The 19,278-nt window shown below is 42.4% G+C and overlaps 1 protein-coding gene across 1 annotated transcript in view; it reads left to right on the forward strand.

The window, feature by feature from the left end:
- The window catches only part of XPNPEP3 (X-prolyl aminopeptidase 3), a 67,919-nt gene that overhangs the window by 20,804 nt on the left and 27,837 nt on the right, over positions 1-19,278 (forward strand). Inside the window, exons 4-5 of the mRNA XM_007941772.2 lie at positions 9,697-9,759; positions 11,650-11,763. Of these exons, the coding sequence (XP_007939963.2) occupies positions 9,697-9,759; positions 11,650-11,763 (177 nt within the window). The remainder of the gene's footprint in view (positions 1-9,696; positions 9,760-11,649; positions 11,764-19,278) is intronic.

Consider the following 19,278-nt stretch of genomic DNA (forward strand, 5'->3'; position numbering starts at 1 on the left):
TTATAACAGAATTCTAAGCACCTGAAAGTGAGCCTCCCATAACATTGTGTTGTGCCACGCCCAACAGAAATAACACAGGTGGATAACATTTACAATCAGGAGCTCCTCAGTTGCTCATTCCACCACTGAGTTTACAATGACTTATGGGTAGCAAAGCCATACTAAGTAATTTACTACACTGCAGGGTAAGACTTCACATCACAGCCAACTGCTCTCTCACACAGAGGAGTCCAGAGAGGCCAGGTGCCAGCTCCTATTATCCTTCCTAGGGAAGGGCCAGGGGCAGGATGCTGCTTTTCTCACGGATCACTAACCTTTGATGCATAGGCAGAACACCATGGAACCAGGCAGCCCGAAACCTCAGCTAGACCTTTTTGTGTTTTGATCATGTAGGCATATTCCTGCTATGTAACCAACCTCAATAAAGTCCTATGGGGAGTCTCACCAAGACAAGTACAAACCATCAATCTCAGTGTCACCAATGGAAAATGCTGACAAGCTCATAGAAGCTCTCCCAAAACGTCTCAGAGCAGTGGTTACAAAACAACACTTATTAAACAACGTGCTTCACACCTTGGCCAGCATCAGTGCAAGGGAAGAACTTAAGCAAAACAGCTCAGTCTCATTGCTGCTGGAATTAACCCTCACAGTATAGTATAAACCAAAAAAACAAACTCAAAGCCGTCGAGTAAATCCCGACTCATAGCAACCCCTCCTTGGGTTTCAGAGGCAGTATCTCTACGTAAGTAGATTGCCCAGTCTTTCTTCTGAGGGGTGGCTGATGGGTTTGAACCACCAGCCTTCTGGTTAGCAGTCACTTGCTTTAGGCACTGCGCCACCAGAGCCCCCACAGTATAGTATAATGGCACACGAACATTAGGAGACTGCTTTTCGGTATTCTGCCTTAAGTCTCTTCAGCATTAAACATTCTCCTTTCCTCCACTATTCCTGATCTGTTTTCCCTCATTTGGTTAGCCGCCTCTGTGTGCAGAATTAGCCAAGTGTGCTCTAGCCACAGACAACTCAGCAAAGTAGAACCTTGGCTTTCCCTTGGAGCCCTGTCCTAGAGAGGCAGTGGTTACCTTAGCTTTTCTTCAGTAGATCTGTTATGATGTGGTTCCTTGTTGACGTTGCAGTCTGCTCACCCAGCCTTGCCTTCCTCACCTGATTTTATGTAAAACCAGTCTTCTCTTTTTGCATTCTCATGTAATTGTTACTATGAACTGAGATGCAAGACATTGGTCTTTCTTCCTCTTGCATCTATTTTGATTTTGACCATAATTTCAGTCAGTCCGTGATTTTCTTAATTCTAATACTGTAAAGCAGAGCATTAACCATCCATCTAAATTTTGTGTTAAATACACACAGTAAGCATACCTCTGTCTTCTTTAAGCTCATTGACTCTTACAATGAAGGAAGAGTGTAAGCTAAGAACAGATCTGTGAAGCAATGTCAAAGGCTCCCTCTGGATTGACATCAGTCTGATAATCAGATGTGTTTGGATAAGGTAGAGAATCCATGGGATTTTGATTCACACTTCTTGCATTTGTCTGTACTTGGTATCATGAGGTCCTACTGCTAAGATCAGAAGTATTAAGTCTATGGGATTCCCTTTATAGACTAGCCCATTGTTAACATCGTATATGGACATGGGTTTTAGCCTTCTTTCTCTTAGTGAACTCCAGCTGCTAATCATATTTTTTATATCTGTCGATGGTAGTTGTGTGTCAGCTTGGCTGGGACATGGTTCTGAGTGATGTGGCAGCTGGATATGGTTATTCCCCATCATGAGATTATAATCACCTCCATGGTGGAATCTGCTGTGAGATTTTAATCAATGGAAAAGGAGCTGCCTTTTCAGTGTGGCCTGCTTCCAGTCTATAAGGAGCAGCTTTGGAAAGATTTTAAGCTTTTGGTACATCTGGGTCCTGCATTTGCCCAGCTCTTCATCTCCGTGGCCTGCCGTGTTGCCTGCCAATCTTGGGATTGTTCCTGGACTTGAACCAGGGGTCTGCCATGTTGCCTGTTGACCTTGGGATCATGCCATTCTGCTTGCTGACCTTGGGTTCGTCAGCCTTAGCAGCCAGCAGCTGTATGAGTTAGGAGAAGCCTGAGGCTCTGATGGGCCTGGAATAAGAAGCAAGTATCAAGGAGCTTTCACCTGGTGCCCATAGCCAGCACTCTGAATTTGGATTTCTAGCATCCTCGGAAGGAAGGTTGGGCAATCCTACTTCCGTAGTGATACTGCCTCGGAAACCCAAGGAGGGGTCGCTATGAGTCGGGGCCGACTCGACGGCAAACAACAACAACAACAAAACTGTAAGAAGACAAATTCTTGTTTGTTAAGCCATCCATTTGTGGTATATCTGTTATGGCAGCCCTAGGGATGAAGACACTCTCCAAAATCATTTCCTTAAGAGTAATTATACTATATTTGTGTTGCTCAGCCTAAACCAAAGTTCTTCTTTTGGTGGACAAGCCAAGTATAATTTATGCTAGAATGATGCTGATCAGTTGGACTTTGTTACACTTTGATTTGGTTTAAAATAAGTAAGGAGCACATGCTATTACCATTTAAAAAAAAAAAAAAAACCAAACTCATGCTGTCAAGTTGGTTCCAACTCATAACGACCCTTCCTTGGGTTTCTGAGGTGGTATCTCTACAGAAGTAGATTGCCCCAATCTTCCTTCCAAGGAGTGGCTGGTGGGTTTGAACCACCAGCCTTTGGTTAGCAATCAGATGCCTTAGGCGGCACTATTGCCATTAGAGCTAAGTAAATTATAAACAGAATTGGTAGAATATGTGGGCCAAAGAACAAGTCCAGGTCGTATCTCTTTGTGATTGTATGTGTGTACCCTACCTCCTAGACATCTCTACCTGTGTTTCCCTTAGTTACCTAAATTTAGGCTCTTCCCACCACCAAAACTGACCTTTCTCCAATATATTTTTTTTATGGTTAATGATAGAACATATACCCAATGAACTTAGGGGATAATGTGAGTTATCCTTGGCAGTTGCTTCTCCCCAGCCCCTCCATCTCACTAGTCACCAAGTCCTCTCTTTGTGAGGCAGAATAGTGGAACACACACACACACACACACACACACCTGGGCTTCACTGCCAAGCTGTGTCATTTTGCCACATTAAACTACATGGGGCCCTAGTTCCTGCAGACATAAAATGAGGATAATATTACCCATCTCATAGTGTTATGGCAAGCGGAAGTGAAATAATGAAACTAAAGTGCCTAGCACAGTGGAGCATCTAGGAGCCCTTAACTGTCTTCTTGCTTCCGGTATTGCCTAAGCCTAACTCTGTGCCTTACAAAGTGATCTTTATAAATCTGACCAGCCCTCTCTACTTAAAGGTTTTTGGTGGCTCCCTGTTGTTTTTAGGATTACATTTAAACTTGCTCATCCAAGACCTTTCAGGATCTGGCCCCTGCCTACTTTCCCAGCCTCGTCTCTTCTCACTCCTCTACCTGTACTTATCACTCTAGCCGTACCACACTCTTGGGAGATGGGCCATAGTCCATCTTTCTGCCCTTAAGTGTCTGCTTCCCTTTTCCTCAAATTGCATAGACCCAAATGGCACGATCTCCCAACTCTCCCATCAAACATACACAGCCCTTTATGACACTGTTCCCTTCCATAAACTGTTCAGCACCCATTCCTGACGTATTCTAATTATGAGATGTAGAGTGAAATGCAAAGAACCCCCATTTCACATTTTTGAGAATCAAAGTACATGTATTTAAATAGTGCCTGGTGAAGTAATAGTTAAGGTCAGGTGTTAATTGGGGTTATGAACCCTTGACCTTTACAGAAAGAGCACCAGCACCTGATAGTGATAGCTGTGAGCTGTGGGCCATTCTTCATCAGTGAAGAAATGGACTCTTAGAAGGAACATTCATTACCAAAAGATGGAATGTGAGACCAGGCATTTGACCACCTAGGGGTCAAAAGGGACTTTTCTCTCCAGTGTAGTCTACATAGCAGTGCGGAAGGGCCCTGACTTCAGAAAGTCTGTGTGACATTCACTAAGGGTTCAAAAGGAAATAAATCAAAAGACAGATCCGTCTTTTGAACAAATGAGTCTCGCCAGAGCTGCCACATCTCCCTTCTTCCCCCCACTCTTTTTTCTAGCTTTATGCTAAAAACGTAATGCTAACTAGTTATCAACATTATTTTTGGTTTGCAGGTACAGTTAATACCCCTTATTTATTTTAACTGCATATACTTTTGAGTACCTACTATGTCCAATCCTGTTCTAGATTCTGAGGACACAGGGGTGATACACATTCTCCCTGTGTCCCTTCCTCATTTGTCTACATTCTAGATGGGAAGAGACAGTGAACAAATAAACATAATGTATTGTCATCTGGAATTCACTGCTGTGAAGAAAACAAAACAGTGGAGAGGGAGCACCTGTGAAGGAAGGTGCTCATTTAAACAGAGTGGTCGGGACAGGCTTGCTAAGGAGGAAACGTGTATGGGAAGGTTAGGATAGAGAGAGGAAGCAAGGACACTAATGTCACCCCCGCTACCCTAGTCTTTACTCTGTTGGGCTTGATGGTGATGACATCACCTTTCAGTGAGAAATGTTACTCAAAAGAGTCCCATGAGTGTCACATCCACTCTCAGATCATAGTTGTAACAGCTTGAGAGAAAATCCTCTTACTACCAATTGGTTGTACTTCTGTGCAAGTGATTGTTTTCATCCCACAGACACTGGAAATTGGCACAATTTCTCTTTTAACATTGGCTACTAGAAAACTCAGCTGAATTTGCAGTTCATTCATGGGCATGAGGGTCATTATGCTGTTCCTTACCTTATTTTGTGCTCCTTTCACCTCCAGCCTTGCTTTTCTTTAACTCTACCGTTAATTACGCTGTCTTGTCATATTTTATGTATGTATATAAGCCAATCAGAATTCTTTTTGTAATAGTAAAGTAGTGAATTATATGTTTATTTTAAAAAAAAAAAAAGAAGAAGAAGAAGAAGCCCCTCAGTGAGGTGGTTTGCATAGTGACTCCAACAGTGTGCTCAGACGTCCCCACTACTGGGAGAGTGGCGTAGGACCAGGCACCATTTAGTTCTGTTAGACACGAGGTGGCTGTGAACCTGACGGCACCTGACAACATAATTTGCTGGTAAAAATAGAAATAGAAATGAATCTAACACACATATGGTGTGGCTGTTCCAGAGAATTACTTACGGTATATATAGGCCAAGGAACCCTGGTGGCACAGTGGCTAAGCACTCAGCTGCTAACCAGAAGGTTGGTGGTTTGAACCCACCAACCGCTCAGTGGGATAAAGAGGTGGCAGTCAGCTTCCGTAACCATTTACAGCCTTGGAAACCCTATGGGGCAGTTCTTCTCTGTCCTGCAAGTTCAGAATCGACTTGCTGGCAACAGATGATACATAGGCTGGTGGTTCTCAGGATGATTTTGTCCCGTGGAGGACATTTGGCAACATCTGGATTTCAAACTAAGAGCTCTGGTGACACTGTGGTTAAAGTATTGGGCTGCTAACCAAAAGGTCAGCAATTTTAACCTACCAGCCACTCTGTGTGAGAAAGATAAGGCAGTCTGCTCCCAAAAAGATTTACAGCCTTGGAAACCTCTTTTTTTTTCTTTTTTAATGAACATAATTCACTACTTTACTATTACAAAAAGAATTCTAATTGGCTTATATACATACATATAGGGTTTCCAAGTCCTGTAGGATCACTGTGAGCGAAAATTGATTTGATGCAGTAAATTTGGTTTTTTTGTTGTTGTCAAATTGAGGAATGCTACTGGCATTGGAACACTTGTGAGGATTTTTATTTTCTTTATATTGAGACTTAATCCATACTGCAGACTGTATTCTTCATCCTTCATCAATAAGTGCCTCAAGTTATCCTCACTTTCATCAAGCAAAGTTGTATCGTCTGCATATCTCAGTTTCTTAATGATACTTCCTCCAATCCTGATGCCACGTTTTTCTTCATACAGTCCAGCTTCTCAGATTATTTGCTCACCATATAGATTGAATAAGTGTGGGGAAAGGATACAACCATGACGCTCTCCCTTCTTGACTCTAATGCAGTGACCCCTTGTTCCGTTCAAACAAAAGCCTCCTGTCAAGGTATAGGTTCCTCATGAGTACAATCAGGTGTTTGGGAATTCCCATATTTCTCAATGTTATCCATAATTTGTCATGATCCACACAATCAAATGCCTTTGCATAGTCAATAAAACACAAGTAAACATCTTTCTGGTATTCTTTGCCTTAAGCCAAGATCCATCTGACAGCAGCTATGATAACCCTTGTTCCACATCCTCTTCTGAATCCAGCTTGCACCTCTGGAAGTTCTCTGTCAATATACTGCTGCAACCGTTTTTGAATTATCTTCAGTAAGATCTTACTTGCATGCAATATTAATGATATTGTTCTATAATTTCTACATTCTGTGGGATCCCCTTTCTTTGGAATGGGTACAAATATGGATCTCTTCCAGTCAGTTGGCCAGGTAGTGTCTTCCAAATCTCTTGGCATAACCGAGTGAGTGCCTCCAATGGGGCATCCGTTTGTTGAAATATCTCAATGGGTATTCCGTCAATTTCTGGAGCCTTGCTCTTCACCAATTCTCTCATTGCAGCTTCAACTTCCTCCTTCAGTACCATTTGTTCCAGATCATATGCCACTTCCTGAAATGGATGAAGATCGACCAGTTCTTTTTGGTATAGTGACTCTGTGTATTCCTGCCATCTACTCGTGATGTTTCCTGCATCATTCAATATTTTGCCCATAGAATCTCTCAATATTACAACTCAAGGCTTAAATTTTTTCTTCAGTTCTTTCAGCTTGAGAAGTGCCAAGCATGTTCTTCCCTTTTGGTTCTCAAACTCCAGGTCTTTGCACATTTCATTATAGTAATTGGTTTTGTCTGCTTGAGCTGCTCTTTGAAATCTTCTGTTCAGCTCTTTTATCTTGTCATTTCTTCCATTGGCTTTAGCTACTCTCCACTCAAGGGCAAGTTTCAGAGTCTATTCTGTTACCAGTTTTGGTCTTCTCATCTTTTTTAATTATCTCTTGCTTTCTTCATGGATAATGTTCTTGATATCCTCCCACAATTCTTCTGGTTTTCAGTCATTGATGTTCAGTGCATCAAATCTGTTCTTTAGATGATCTCTAAATTCAGGAGGGATATATTCAAGATCATATTTTGGCTCTCTTGGACTTGTTTTAATTGTCTTTAACTTCAAGTTGAATTTGCATATGAGCAGTTGATGGTCTGTTCCACAATCAGCTCCTGGCCTGGTTTTGGCTGAAGATATTGAGCTTTTCCACCGCCTCTTGCCACAGATGTAGTCAATCTGATTCCTGTGTGTTCCATCTGGTGAAGTCCATGTGTAGAGCTACCGTTTGTGTTGTTGAAAAAAGGTGTTTGCAATGAATAAGTCATTGGTCTTGCAAAATTCTACCATACGAGTTCCAGCATTATTTCTGTCACCAAGGCCAAATTTTCCAACTACCGGTGATTCTTCTTTGTTTCCAACTTTTGCATTCCAGTCACCAGTGATAATTAACACATCTTGATTGCATGTTTGGTCAATTTCAGACTGCAGAAGTTGATAAAATTCTTCAGTTTCCTCATCTTTGGCTTTGGTGGTTGGTGCATAAATTTGAATAATAGTTGTATTAACAGGTCTTCCTTGTAGGCGCATGGATATTATCCTGTCACTGACAGCATTGCTCTTCAGGACAGATCTTGAAACATCGTTTGTGATGATGAATGCCACGCCATTCCTCTTTAAACTGTCATTCCCAGCATAGTAGATCACATGGTTGTCTGATTCAAAATGGCCAAAACCAGTCCATTTCAGCTCACTAATGCTGAGTATATCAATCTTTATATTTCCATTTCATTTTTGACAACTTCCAATTTTCCTAGATTCATACTTTGTACATTCCATGTTCCGATGATTAACGGATGTCTGCAGCTGTTTCTCCTCAATTTGAGTGGTGCCACATCAGCATATGGAGGTCTCGAAAGCTTTACCTTGTCCATATGAGTAAGGCTGGGTTTACTCTGATGATGCAGGTTCTTTCCCAGTCCTATTTTGAGAGCCTTCTAACCTAACTGGACTATTCCTAAAGTTGCACGGTAATGTATCAGACATTGTTTCTTTGCTATTCATAAGGTTTTTTCTGGCCAGTTCTTTGAGAAGTGGACGGCCTCTTCCTTTTTCCTAGTCTGTCTCAGTCTGTAAGCTGGGCTGATACCTGTGCACCATGTGCATCACGCTAGGTTTGAAACACCAGTGACTCAGCCTCAAAACTCACATCAACATTTCACCACGGTAGGAGAAACCGACAGACAAGTTTGTCTTCCTGTTGGAAACCTCTCGTAACACCCTTACCTGGGTCCCTGTGGCTGACTCCTCCTCTGTCCAGGTTCCTGGGCCTTTTAATCCCCTTTCTCCCACTTTCCCACCCTTCTGCTTTGCACATGCCCGGGTTCCCTCTCCTCACCTGGATCCCTGTGGCTGACTGCTCCTCTGTCTGGTTTTTAATCCCCTTTCTCCTGCTCTCCCGCCCTGCTGCTTTGGGCATGCCTGGGTTCTCTCTCCCACTTGGATCCCTGTGGCTGACAGCATCACAATAAATGGAGAGAAGATTGAAGTTGTCAAAGAATTCACATTGCTTGGTTCTACAATCGATGCCAGTGGAAGCAGCAGTCAGGACATTAGACAACGTGTAGCACTGGGAAGGTCAATCGTGAAGGAACTGTTTCAAGTGCTGAGGAGCAAGGATGTCTCCTTGAGGACTAAGGTGTGCCTGACACAAGCCATGATATTTCCAGTCGCCTCATATGCATGTGAGAGCTGGACAATGAATAAGGAAGACCAAAGAATAGTTGATGCATTTGAGTTGTGGTGCTGGCAAAGAATGCTGAAAGTACCATGGACTGCTAAAAAAAACTAACTGATCTGTCCTGGAGGTTGTGCACCCAAAATGCTCCTTGGAAGTAAGAATGGCCAGACTTCATCTCACCTGCTTTGGTCATGTTGTCAAAAGGGACCATTCCCTGGAGAAGGATGCCATGCTTGGTAGGGTGGAGGGTCGACGAAAGAGGGGAAGGCCTTCAACGAGATGGACTGACACATTGGCTGTGATGATGGGCTCAAGTATAGCAGGGATCATGAAGCTGGTGTGGTCTCGGGCAGTGTTTCGTTCTGCTGTGCATAGGGTCGCTATAAGTCGGAAACCACTCAGTGGCACCTAAAAACAACAACAACCGGCATTCTACATTGCACATAACAGCCACCCACTACATAAAATTATCTGACCTAAAATGAAAGTAGTGCTGAGGTAGAGAAGCCCTACCGTAGACCAAACATTCCAAGGCCCTGAGAAGTACGCTACGTCATGATGCATGTTTCTCCATATATCTTGTTCTGGCATTCAGTGTATATTCCGAGTGGGAAAGTTGGTTATTCTTCCACTAAATCTGTCATCACATATTCTCAAAAGCAAGGTTTTTTTTTTCCCCCTTCAGAAATCTTAGTTATTATACCCACTAAGTCGGATCAACAAAATTGAAGGGAAGGGTACTTTTCAGTTGAGTCTCAGGTACTTGAATGGTTGATGACGTGGCCTTGTAAATGAGTCTGTTCTCTGTGCCCTCCTTTCTCTTTGCAGGCTTTCATAGAGACCATGTATACCAGGAAAGCACCTGTGGAGGAAGCCTTTCTTTATGCCAAGGTGAGCTAGATAGTTGGAAAGGTCTTGTGGCAGGGACTGTCAAATATAATTTCATTGACTTGCAGATGATATCTGGTTGGCTTTCGTGGAAGTGGCTGAGATGTCAGTGGAGAAAATTTGGTTCTTAAAAGGCACTAGTAGTTTATTAGTATGCAGTATTACAGTTAAATGAAGAAAATTGCCAAGTAGAAGATGAAGAAGGAAAGACTGACTCAAATGTGAGATGAGACGAATGATACAGTTTAGATTAATGTTAGGGAAGAGTCTGAGGTAGTTCCAGAGACAATGCCAGACACTTGTCAGCCTCTAGCAGCATCCTCGCGCTCTGCCATTTGCCGGCATCCTTTTACAGTTTTTAAGCTGAAAGCTACTTGAAAGGTTAAAATCAGTACCGTATTTTACCCAAATAACAATGCATTATGTGTGTTTCATATCATGTAAACCCACACACACACATTTTTTTTTTATAAATGTGCTATAGCAGTATTAAAAAAAAAAAAAAAGTTGCTTACTTCAGTTTCTGTTTTTTTTCTGTGCATTGGATTTAACGTTTAGTCCTGGGCTTGGTGCTCATGGACACAGAGGTTTGGGTCCCAGCAACAAACCCTCACCAGTCTGTCCTCGGGTTTCTAAAGCAGCCCCTCACCCAGTAGGAGTCCTTCTCTGATTTTGTCCAATGCAGAAAGAAATCATTTTTCCTTTCCAGAAGCAGCCTTCACCAGGACAGCCGGCCCCAGCCTAGGAGGTGCTCAGGTCTGCGCACCCCAGCTCACAGAGGCCGCCCAGGTGGGCGAGACCAGCGCACTACAGCTGTGTGCATTCTGCCTTGCCATCGAGCTGGCCAGCCACCTACTCAAGCTGTTTGAATCTCCTGCCTGTGCAGACGCTGTGGGGCAAGAGCTGCTGGTGCAGAGGAGTCCCACATCCCTCACTTGCAGATCTGGGACAGTGCACATCTGCACCCACACTCCCCTGAGGCTCACCTTCACACAGGACCAGCACCATGAGACCCAGACACACGGGAGCAACAGTCGCTGCCCGCCGCAGGACCAGTGTGGACTTGGGCTGTGGCATCCCTGCATAGAGCCTTCTGCCCAGCCCTCCCCCCGTTCCCAGGGTGACATATCTGGGTGCAGAGCAGCTGCAAGCAACTCCACTGCTTTCAGGCCTGGCCACAAACTGCCCCAGAGCAGATGCACAGTTTCAGCTGTTTATTTTCTGATTAGTAGGGTACTACTAAACTCGATCCATGATTCCTTGACCGTGGTTTATACCTTAATTATACAAATTAAATCAAAAGAAACATTTTCAAACTGTTGAGTGAAGGTGAATGAGGCTAAAATTCAGTTCTGGAAATGTCATGAGATATGCACAGTGTATGCATGGGTGCCCATGCCAGAACTTTTAAACATAATTTCATAATTTTTACACATTACATGCATGTGGATGTTACTTACATGGGTGTGCCGTTTGCAGAAAATAACAGTAATTTAGAGCTATTATTAAAAAATGCAAATTATATCCACCCCATGTTTATCTAAATAAGAAATGAACAATAACCTTTCATGATTGCATCTCGGTACTCGGCCCTGAAACCAGGTCTTGGTGTCCTCTTGTGGTCCTTAACAATCATAAGAAATTTATAGAGCACTCGGAAGAGAAGAGGCTTAGTAATAGGGTTGAGGAATAAGACTGGTGAGAGAAAAAGAGTACGGAGTATATTTAGCGTAGATGATAGCATGTGGGTGAGAAGAGAAATGGACTGAAGGTACAACATAGAAAGTTTGGCCGAGCATGAGGAATAGTGCTGTGGCGTGACTGTTGAAGACAGCCAGCTGGGCACCACTACAGAAATCCTTTCCGTTGTCATATCTTGCTGTTGTTTTTCAGTTTGAATTTGAATGCCGGACTCGTGGCGCAGACATCTTAGCCTACCCACCTGTGGTTGCTGGTGGAAATCGGTCAAACACTCTGCACTATGTGAATAATAATCAACTCATCAAGGTACACGCAATGCCCTTTCTCTCCCATACTCCTTCCACAAGGTCCACATGCTTGAGTAGAAAACTCACCAGCTTCCTGCTGCCCTGTTCTCCAGCTCTCACAAATTAACTGCCATTTATAAAGACCTTATAAAATCCTTTTACAGACCTTATCTCATTTGATCCTCGCATTAGCACTGGGGGATCAGAGCAATTATTGGCATGCCTGGTAATAGATAAAGAAAATTAACCTTAAAAAATTAAGGTACTTATTCATAATGCAGAGCCATGTACTTTACTCTATGGCTTCTGTTCGTTTCATTTTGTAACACTACTTCTCTAAGGATTTGGGAAGACAGTATGTCATTCTATTTATATAAAATTCTAAAATAGGCAAAAGTAATCTATGGTAGAAGGAATGAGATCTGTGGTTGGGTCTGGTGGGGGTTGACTAGGAAGGGGCATGAGGGTGTGGTTACCTGGGTATATACATTTGACTAAACTGATTGAACTCTACATACGGGCAGCTTAATGGACGACTCCTACTTGCCCTGTAATGCAGGGCTTCACCTGCTTCTGTCGTGGCCAACAAAGCAAAATGGGAACAAACTCAAACTGTACAATTTGAGTGATTCATCACAGTAGCAGGAATTGAAGCCTGATGTATGAGATTGGATTATTGACAGGGCTGTGGAGAGCCATACACATTGAAAGCCATCTTTGAAGCCCTCCTTTAATAGTATGTGAATTTGCCCTCATTTTGAAACAACTGAATTGACCCTATACTCACAACAAATTCATCACAGTCACCTTCACTTACTACACATGCAGCTTTTGAATCATTGAAAAAGGCTTTGAGCCTTTTCTTGCACTAAAGTAAGCATCTGTTCTGACTGACATACAAATTCTTAAAGACATAGTTAGGAACACATTGTAACCTGGGGACTGCCTGTGCGTTAAGATTTGTGCATTTTACTGTATATGAATTATATTTCCAAAACATTATTGGTTTAAAAGAAAATCTCACTAGATGTTTGTTGATTTTTACTAGTCTTTTAAAGCCAGCGTTTGGCATCATTTACCCTTCCTCAACCACTCATCTGTCAGTTTGTCACACTGGGGTGGCTTGTGTGTTGCAGTGATGCTGGAAGCTATGCCACCAGTATTTCAAATACCTACAGGGTCACCCATGGTGGACAGGTTTCAGCCAAGCTTCCAGACTAAGACTGGGAAGAGGGACCTGGCAGTCCACTTCTGACAAAGTTGGCCAGTGGAAACGTTATGCATAGCAGTGAAACATTGCTATCATGCCAGAAGGTGAGTCCCTGAGGTTGGAAGGCACTCTGACTATGACTGGGGAAGAGCTGCCTCCGCACAGTGGAATCAACCTAAATGATGTGGATGGAGTAAAACTTCTGGGCTCTTCATTTGCTGATGGGGCACAACTCGAAATGAGAAGAAACAGCTGGAAACATCCATTACTAATCAAAATGTGAAACGTACAAAGTAGGAATCTGCGAAAATCAGGAGTCATCAAAGGTGAAATGAAACACATAAAGATTGATATCCTAGATTAGTGAGCTAAAATGATCTAAAAGGTCATCAGGGCGACATCTGACCTCCTCTAACTTCACAAGGCGAAAAAGCGTCCAGAACAACATCAATAGCCCAATGCTTATTCCTATGAGGCAGAAGTCTCTGGCTTTTTGCTTGGGATCCTGCATCTGGCTCCTCACCACTTGTACTTGAACCAATGGCCCACCGTACTGCCTGCTGGTTTTGAGGTTGTTGCCTTTGCAGCCCATGAATCAACAGCCTGCCATTTTCCCTGCTGATCTTGGAGTTGTCAGTCTCTGAAGCCGGCAGCGTGCTGTATTGCCTGCCAATTTGGGGTACATCAGTACTTTCTGCTGCGTGAGTCAGGAGAAGCCTCCAACTTAATGTATGACCCACAGACTTGGGACTTGCCATCCTCTCCAACTGTGTGGGCCATTTCCTTTAGATAAATATCTTTCTCCCTAACTTTCTTTCCCTAATAGTCTCTCCCTGCCCTCCCCCATATGTGTATATCTGGTGGCGTAGTGCCTAAGGCACTTGACTGCTAACCAGAAGGCTGGCAATTCAAACCCACCAGCCACTCCTTGGAAGGCAGGTTGGGCAATCTACTTCCATAGTGATACTGCCTCGGAAACCCAAGGAGGGGTTGTTATGAGTCAAGTCTGACTCAACGTTACATAACAACATGTATATATATAAAACGCAAAAACGAACACACTGCCGTGGAGTCGAATCCGACTCATAGTGACCCCCTCTCCTTGGGTTTCTGAGGCGGTATCACTATGGAAGTAGATTGCCCAACCTTCCTTCTGAGGAGTGGCTGGTGGGTATGAACCACCAGCCTTCTGGTCAGCAGTCGATGCCTTAAGCACTATGCCACCAGAGCTCCCGTGTAAGTGCCTGTGCCTGTGCGTGTGCGTGTGTATGTGTGTATGATACAAATTAAATCAAAAGTAACATTTTCAAATTATTGAATGAAGGTGAATGAGGATGAAATTCATATATATGCTACACTGGTTTTTCTCTTTAGAGGATGTGGTAGTTAAGATTATTTGTCAACTTGCCTGGGCCTGCTTTTGAGTGGCTGGGGAGCTGGATGTTTTATTCACCATGATGAGATTGGTAATCAGCTCCCTGGTGGACTCTACTACAGCAGCTGAGTACCTGCCTTAGGGATGTGGTCTGCTTCTAGTATATAAGGAGAAGTTTTGAGAAAGGCATCTGAGGTTTTTGACACGCTTGGCCCCTGCATGTAGCTGAGTCTTCTTCATTCAGCCAGCCATGTTGTCTGCTGATCTTAGGATTATTCCTGGACTTGAACCAGTGCCCTGCTGTGTTGTTTGATAATCTTGGGACTATACCATTTTACTTGTCGACCTTTGGTTTGTCAGCCTCATCAGCTAGCAACTAAGTTAAGAGATGCTTTAAGCTTCAGTGGGCTAGGAGTAAGAGACAGAGCTGAAGCCCAAGGTCAAGGGACTTTCACCCACCTCTAGAACTGGCACTTTGAATTCAAACTTTCAGCCTCCTAACTGTAAGAGAATAAATTCCTATTTGTTAAAGCCATACATTTGTGATATTTTCTCTTAGAGCAGCACAAGAGAGCCAAAACAGAGAACTCAGCCTAAGGCAAGATGTTTCAACAAACAGATGCAATGCTGGAAGCACTTATTTGTTTCAGCCAAAAAATTTGGAATACAGCTAACTGACCAACCAACTGGAAGATACCCATATTTGTGCCTATTTCCAAAGAAAGGTGATGCAACAGAGTGTAGAAATTATCAAACAGTATCATTGATATCACATGCAAGTAAAATTTTGTTAAAAATAATTCAAAACCAGTTGCAGCAGTACATCAACAGGGGACTGCCAGAAATTCAAACCGAATTTAGAAGAGGACATGCAATGACGGCTATCATTGCTGATGTCAAATGAATCTTGGAAAATAATGAGGAAGATGTTTTGTATGTGTTTTATTAACTACATAAAGTCATTTGACTGTGGATCATAACACATTATGGGTAACATTAGAAAAATGGGAATCTCAGAACACTTAATTGTGTGCATGAGGAACCTGTACATAGACCAGGAGGCTGTCTGTTGAACAGAACAAGGGGATATTGCATGGTGTAAAATCAGAAAAGGTGTACATCAGTGTTGTGTCCTTATAACCATACTTAACTCAGTCTGCATGCTGAGCAAATAATCTGAGAAGCTGGACTATGAAAAATGTGGAATCAGGATTGGAGGAAACTCATTAACAACCTTTGATAGTAGATGATACAACCTTGCCTGCTGAAAGTGAACAGGACTTGAAGCACTTACTGATGAAGATCAGAGACTGCTGTCTTCAGTTTGGATTATACCTGAACATAAAAACAAAAATCCTCACAAGACCAATAAGCAGCATTATGATATATGGAGAAAAGACTGAAGTTGTCAGAAATGTCATTTTACTTGGATCCACAGTCATTGCTCCTGGAAGAAGCAGTCAAGAAATCAGATGACTTATTGCACTGGGCACATCTGCAAAAGACCTCTTTAAAGTGTTAAAGAGCAAAGGTATCACTTTGAAGACTAAAGGGTGCCTGACATAACCATGGTATTTTCAGTAGCCTCATTTGCATGTGAAAGCTGGAAAATGAATAAGGAAGACTGAAGAATTGACGCATTTGAATTGTAGTGTTATCGAAGAGTCGTGGACTACCAGAAGAATGAATGAGTCTGTCTTGGAAGAAGTACAGTTGAGTGCTCTTTAAAAGCAAAGATGGTGCGACTTAATCCTTCATACTTTGGTCATATTATCAGGAGGGATCATTCCCTGAAGGAGGCTATCGTGCTTGGTAAAGTAAAAGGTCAGTGACAAAGGGGAAGGGCCTTAATGAGAAAGATCGACACAGCGGCTCCAGTAATGGGCTCAGGCGCAGCAATGGATGAAGGTGGTGCCGCACTGAGCAGTGATTGGTTCTGTCGCAGGTGAGGTGACTGTGAGTCAGAACCACCTTGATGGCCCCTAACAACACCAGCAGCAGTTCTTTCTGTTCTATTGCTGTTTTCTGTTTCTTCGTTTTGTGCTCTTGTCTTTATTATTTTTATCCTTCTCATCTTTGTGTTTGTTCTGTTCTTTATCTAATATCTTAAATTGGATGCTTAATTCATTGATTCTCATTTTTTCTTCTAAGTAGTTAAGGATAGATTTCTTACGTTCACTATATGCCATAAGCTTTTTCTGTTAAGTTGTGAAATGTATCATACCTAAGAGCAATTACAGTAATGTACAGTTTAAAAGTGATAATGAACACCCATGTGTCTACCATCGAGGATAAGAAGAACATTATAGTTATCATGGAGGTCCTATGGGCAATTCCAGTCACATCCTCCTTCCAACCCTGCAGAGAGAACTAATGTCTAAACTTTTGTTTTAATCATTCTTTTACTTTATAGTTTTACCACTAATGTATCTGTTCCTAAATAATACTTTGTTAAATCTAGAAAAACAAGAATAAGCACAAACCCAGCTTTACAGGGAGAGAGCACTATTTTCACTAAGAGGTGAAGTGGCCCAAGAGAAATTAAGTTCAGAACTTCTAATTCATAGTCCAGCTGCAGTTATCTGAGAGCTTATAAGAACTCTTTTCAGGGAAGTCGGTGGGCAAAGTTACCAACAAGCCCTGAGAAATGCAGGGCATTATTGGGGCAATTGGAAGGGCTCTAATGTGGACTAGGTTCTACGCATTCTGCAGAAATATAGTAAGAAGGGATCAGGTCCCCTCTGTTTTCTGCTTCTAAGTGACCTACATCCTACTCCCAGGAATAGGTCAGAGCAGAACACTTCTGATTGTGTAGATTTGCCTGCATGTTGACTATTCCTTCTTGCCACTTACGGTGGAATCACCTTCCTTCTACATTAAGAGCATCCTTTAGATAAGGTCTGTTGCTAATAAAAGTCCGTCCATTTTTATTCAGCTGCAAATACCTATTTTGTTCTCATTCTTGAAAGATGGTTTTCACTCATCAATTGGAATACATTATTCCTGTTTTCTGACTTTAAGTGTTGCTGATTTAAAAAAATAATAATTATTGTTCTTTGTAGATCTTTTTTCTCTGTCTCCTTTTAAGATCTCTGTCTGTCTGTCTCTCTCTCTTGTATTCCCAAATTTCATTATGATATGTCCAAGCACAAGGTTATTTTTGTTTGCCTTGACTATAATACTTTCTAAATCTGTGAGTTCAGCTCTTTCATCCAGTCTATCACCTCTCCTGCATGCACTCTATTCACGCCATCAAGGGTTTCAATTAGAGGTATGTTAGACCTTCTCATTTTGTCCTCCATAAGCTAACTTCTCTTTCATGTTTAATTTTATCTTGACTCTCTTTGTCACAGTCTAGGTGATTTTGGTAGATCTGTCTTCCAGGAAACTAATTTTTTCTTCAGTTGTCCAGTGTTCTATGTAAACCATCCACTGAGTGTTTGTTTTTCATTATTTCATTTCCATTTGGCTCCTTTCAGGTTCACATAGTTTTTCTGGATTATCTCTTATTGCTTGCTCAGTGTTGTGATTTCATTCTTTATCCCTTTAACATTTCATACACAGCTATTCTGTAGCTGGTATTTCCATTATCTGAAGTCCTCAGAAGATTTTAATTTGGTATCTGTTGTTCCTAATGACTCTCACTCATGGTGATTTACCTCCTTGTGTGTTTGGCAACCCTTAGTTAAGGGCTCATGTTTGCTTGATGCTATTTTTTTTTTTTTTTTTAAATATACAGGCCTAAATTTGGGGAAATTTCTTCCAAAGGTTGTTTTTGTGTGTTTTTGTGAGGAGCCACCAGGGTCTTAATGACCTGGGACTATTTTATCCCTTGTGAGAGTCTCAGATTCAGTTTCATCACTTTGCTACTAGATGTCAGCACAGTACCTCATCTGCTGTGTACTTTAAAGTTTACCTTGTCACCACTCCCAGCTCTAGTTTAAGTTCTGGGTTTGCTTTGATATACGGGTGGATAGATGGGTGGACAGGATGAACAATTAGGTATGTCTATGCAAGGGGGAATGTGCCCATGACCATGTACAGGGCTGGAAGACAATGTTTCTACAAGAGTATTTGTGTGTTCTGTAAGAATTCTCAGATATATAGTAGAGCTGACAAGGGACAAGGTTGTAGTCACTGTTTGGCCACAGTCAGCTACCTGGAGGGAGTGAGTAGTTGGACCTGTGGGCTCAGGACCATGGTGGCAGGGGACATCAAGTTCAATTGGCACAATATACTACACAAAAGCATTGTTCCATATCCTACTTTGGCCAGTGGTGACTGGGATCTTAAAAGCTTGCAAACAGTCATCTAGGTGCAACAATGGGTTTCTCTTGTCCAGAGTAAAGAAGAATGAAGAAAACCAAAGACGCATGGAAACAATTAGTCCAGGGGACTGGTATACCATACGATCCTCAGCCTATATGACTATGAGACCAGAAGAGCTAGATGGTGCCCATCAACCACTGTCAACCATTCTGAAGGGGAATCTGTGTAGGAGATCCTGGATAGAGTGGGAGAACAATGTGGAACAAAACTCAAAATCATGAATAAAAGGGACCAGGTTTGCTGCTCTGATAGAACCTGGTGAAACCCCTGAGCCTGTGGCCCCTAGCTGCTCTTCAGATCTGGAATTGAACCCACTCCTGTGTCTTCCAACCAAACAAAAGACAGGCATATGAGCTGAACATTTACATTAAGTAGATATACTTCTTGGAGAGATCAGTCATGAGAGAACAGAAGGGCTGTGTATGTACAGGGAGACAGCTTGGTGGGAAGGAGTGCATGGGAGGGAAGGACACAGGGAGGAGGTGATTATGGGGAGGAAGTAAGGGGTGAGCTATTGCACTATGGGAAATTACAGTCACTGTTGTGAGACAAAGTGTGTGTTAACTACTGTATAGAAAATGAATTTGCTCTGTAAACTTTCACCCAAATCACAACAAAAA

The sequence above is a fragment of the Orycteropus afer genome, unplaced genomic scaffold (assembly GCF_000298275.1).
Source record: "Orycteropus afer afer isolate SDZICR_OR568_19922 unplaced genomic scaffold, OryAfe1.0 scaffold00083, whole genome shotgun sequence".
NCBI classification, from domain to species: domain Eukaryota; kingdom Metazoa; phylum Chordata; class Mammalia; order Tubulidentata; family Orycteropodidae; genus Orycteropus; species Orycteropus afer.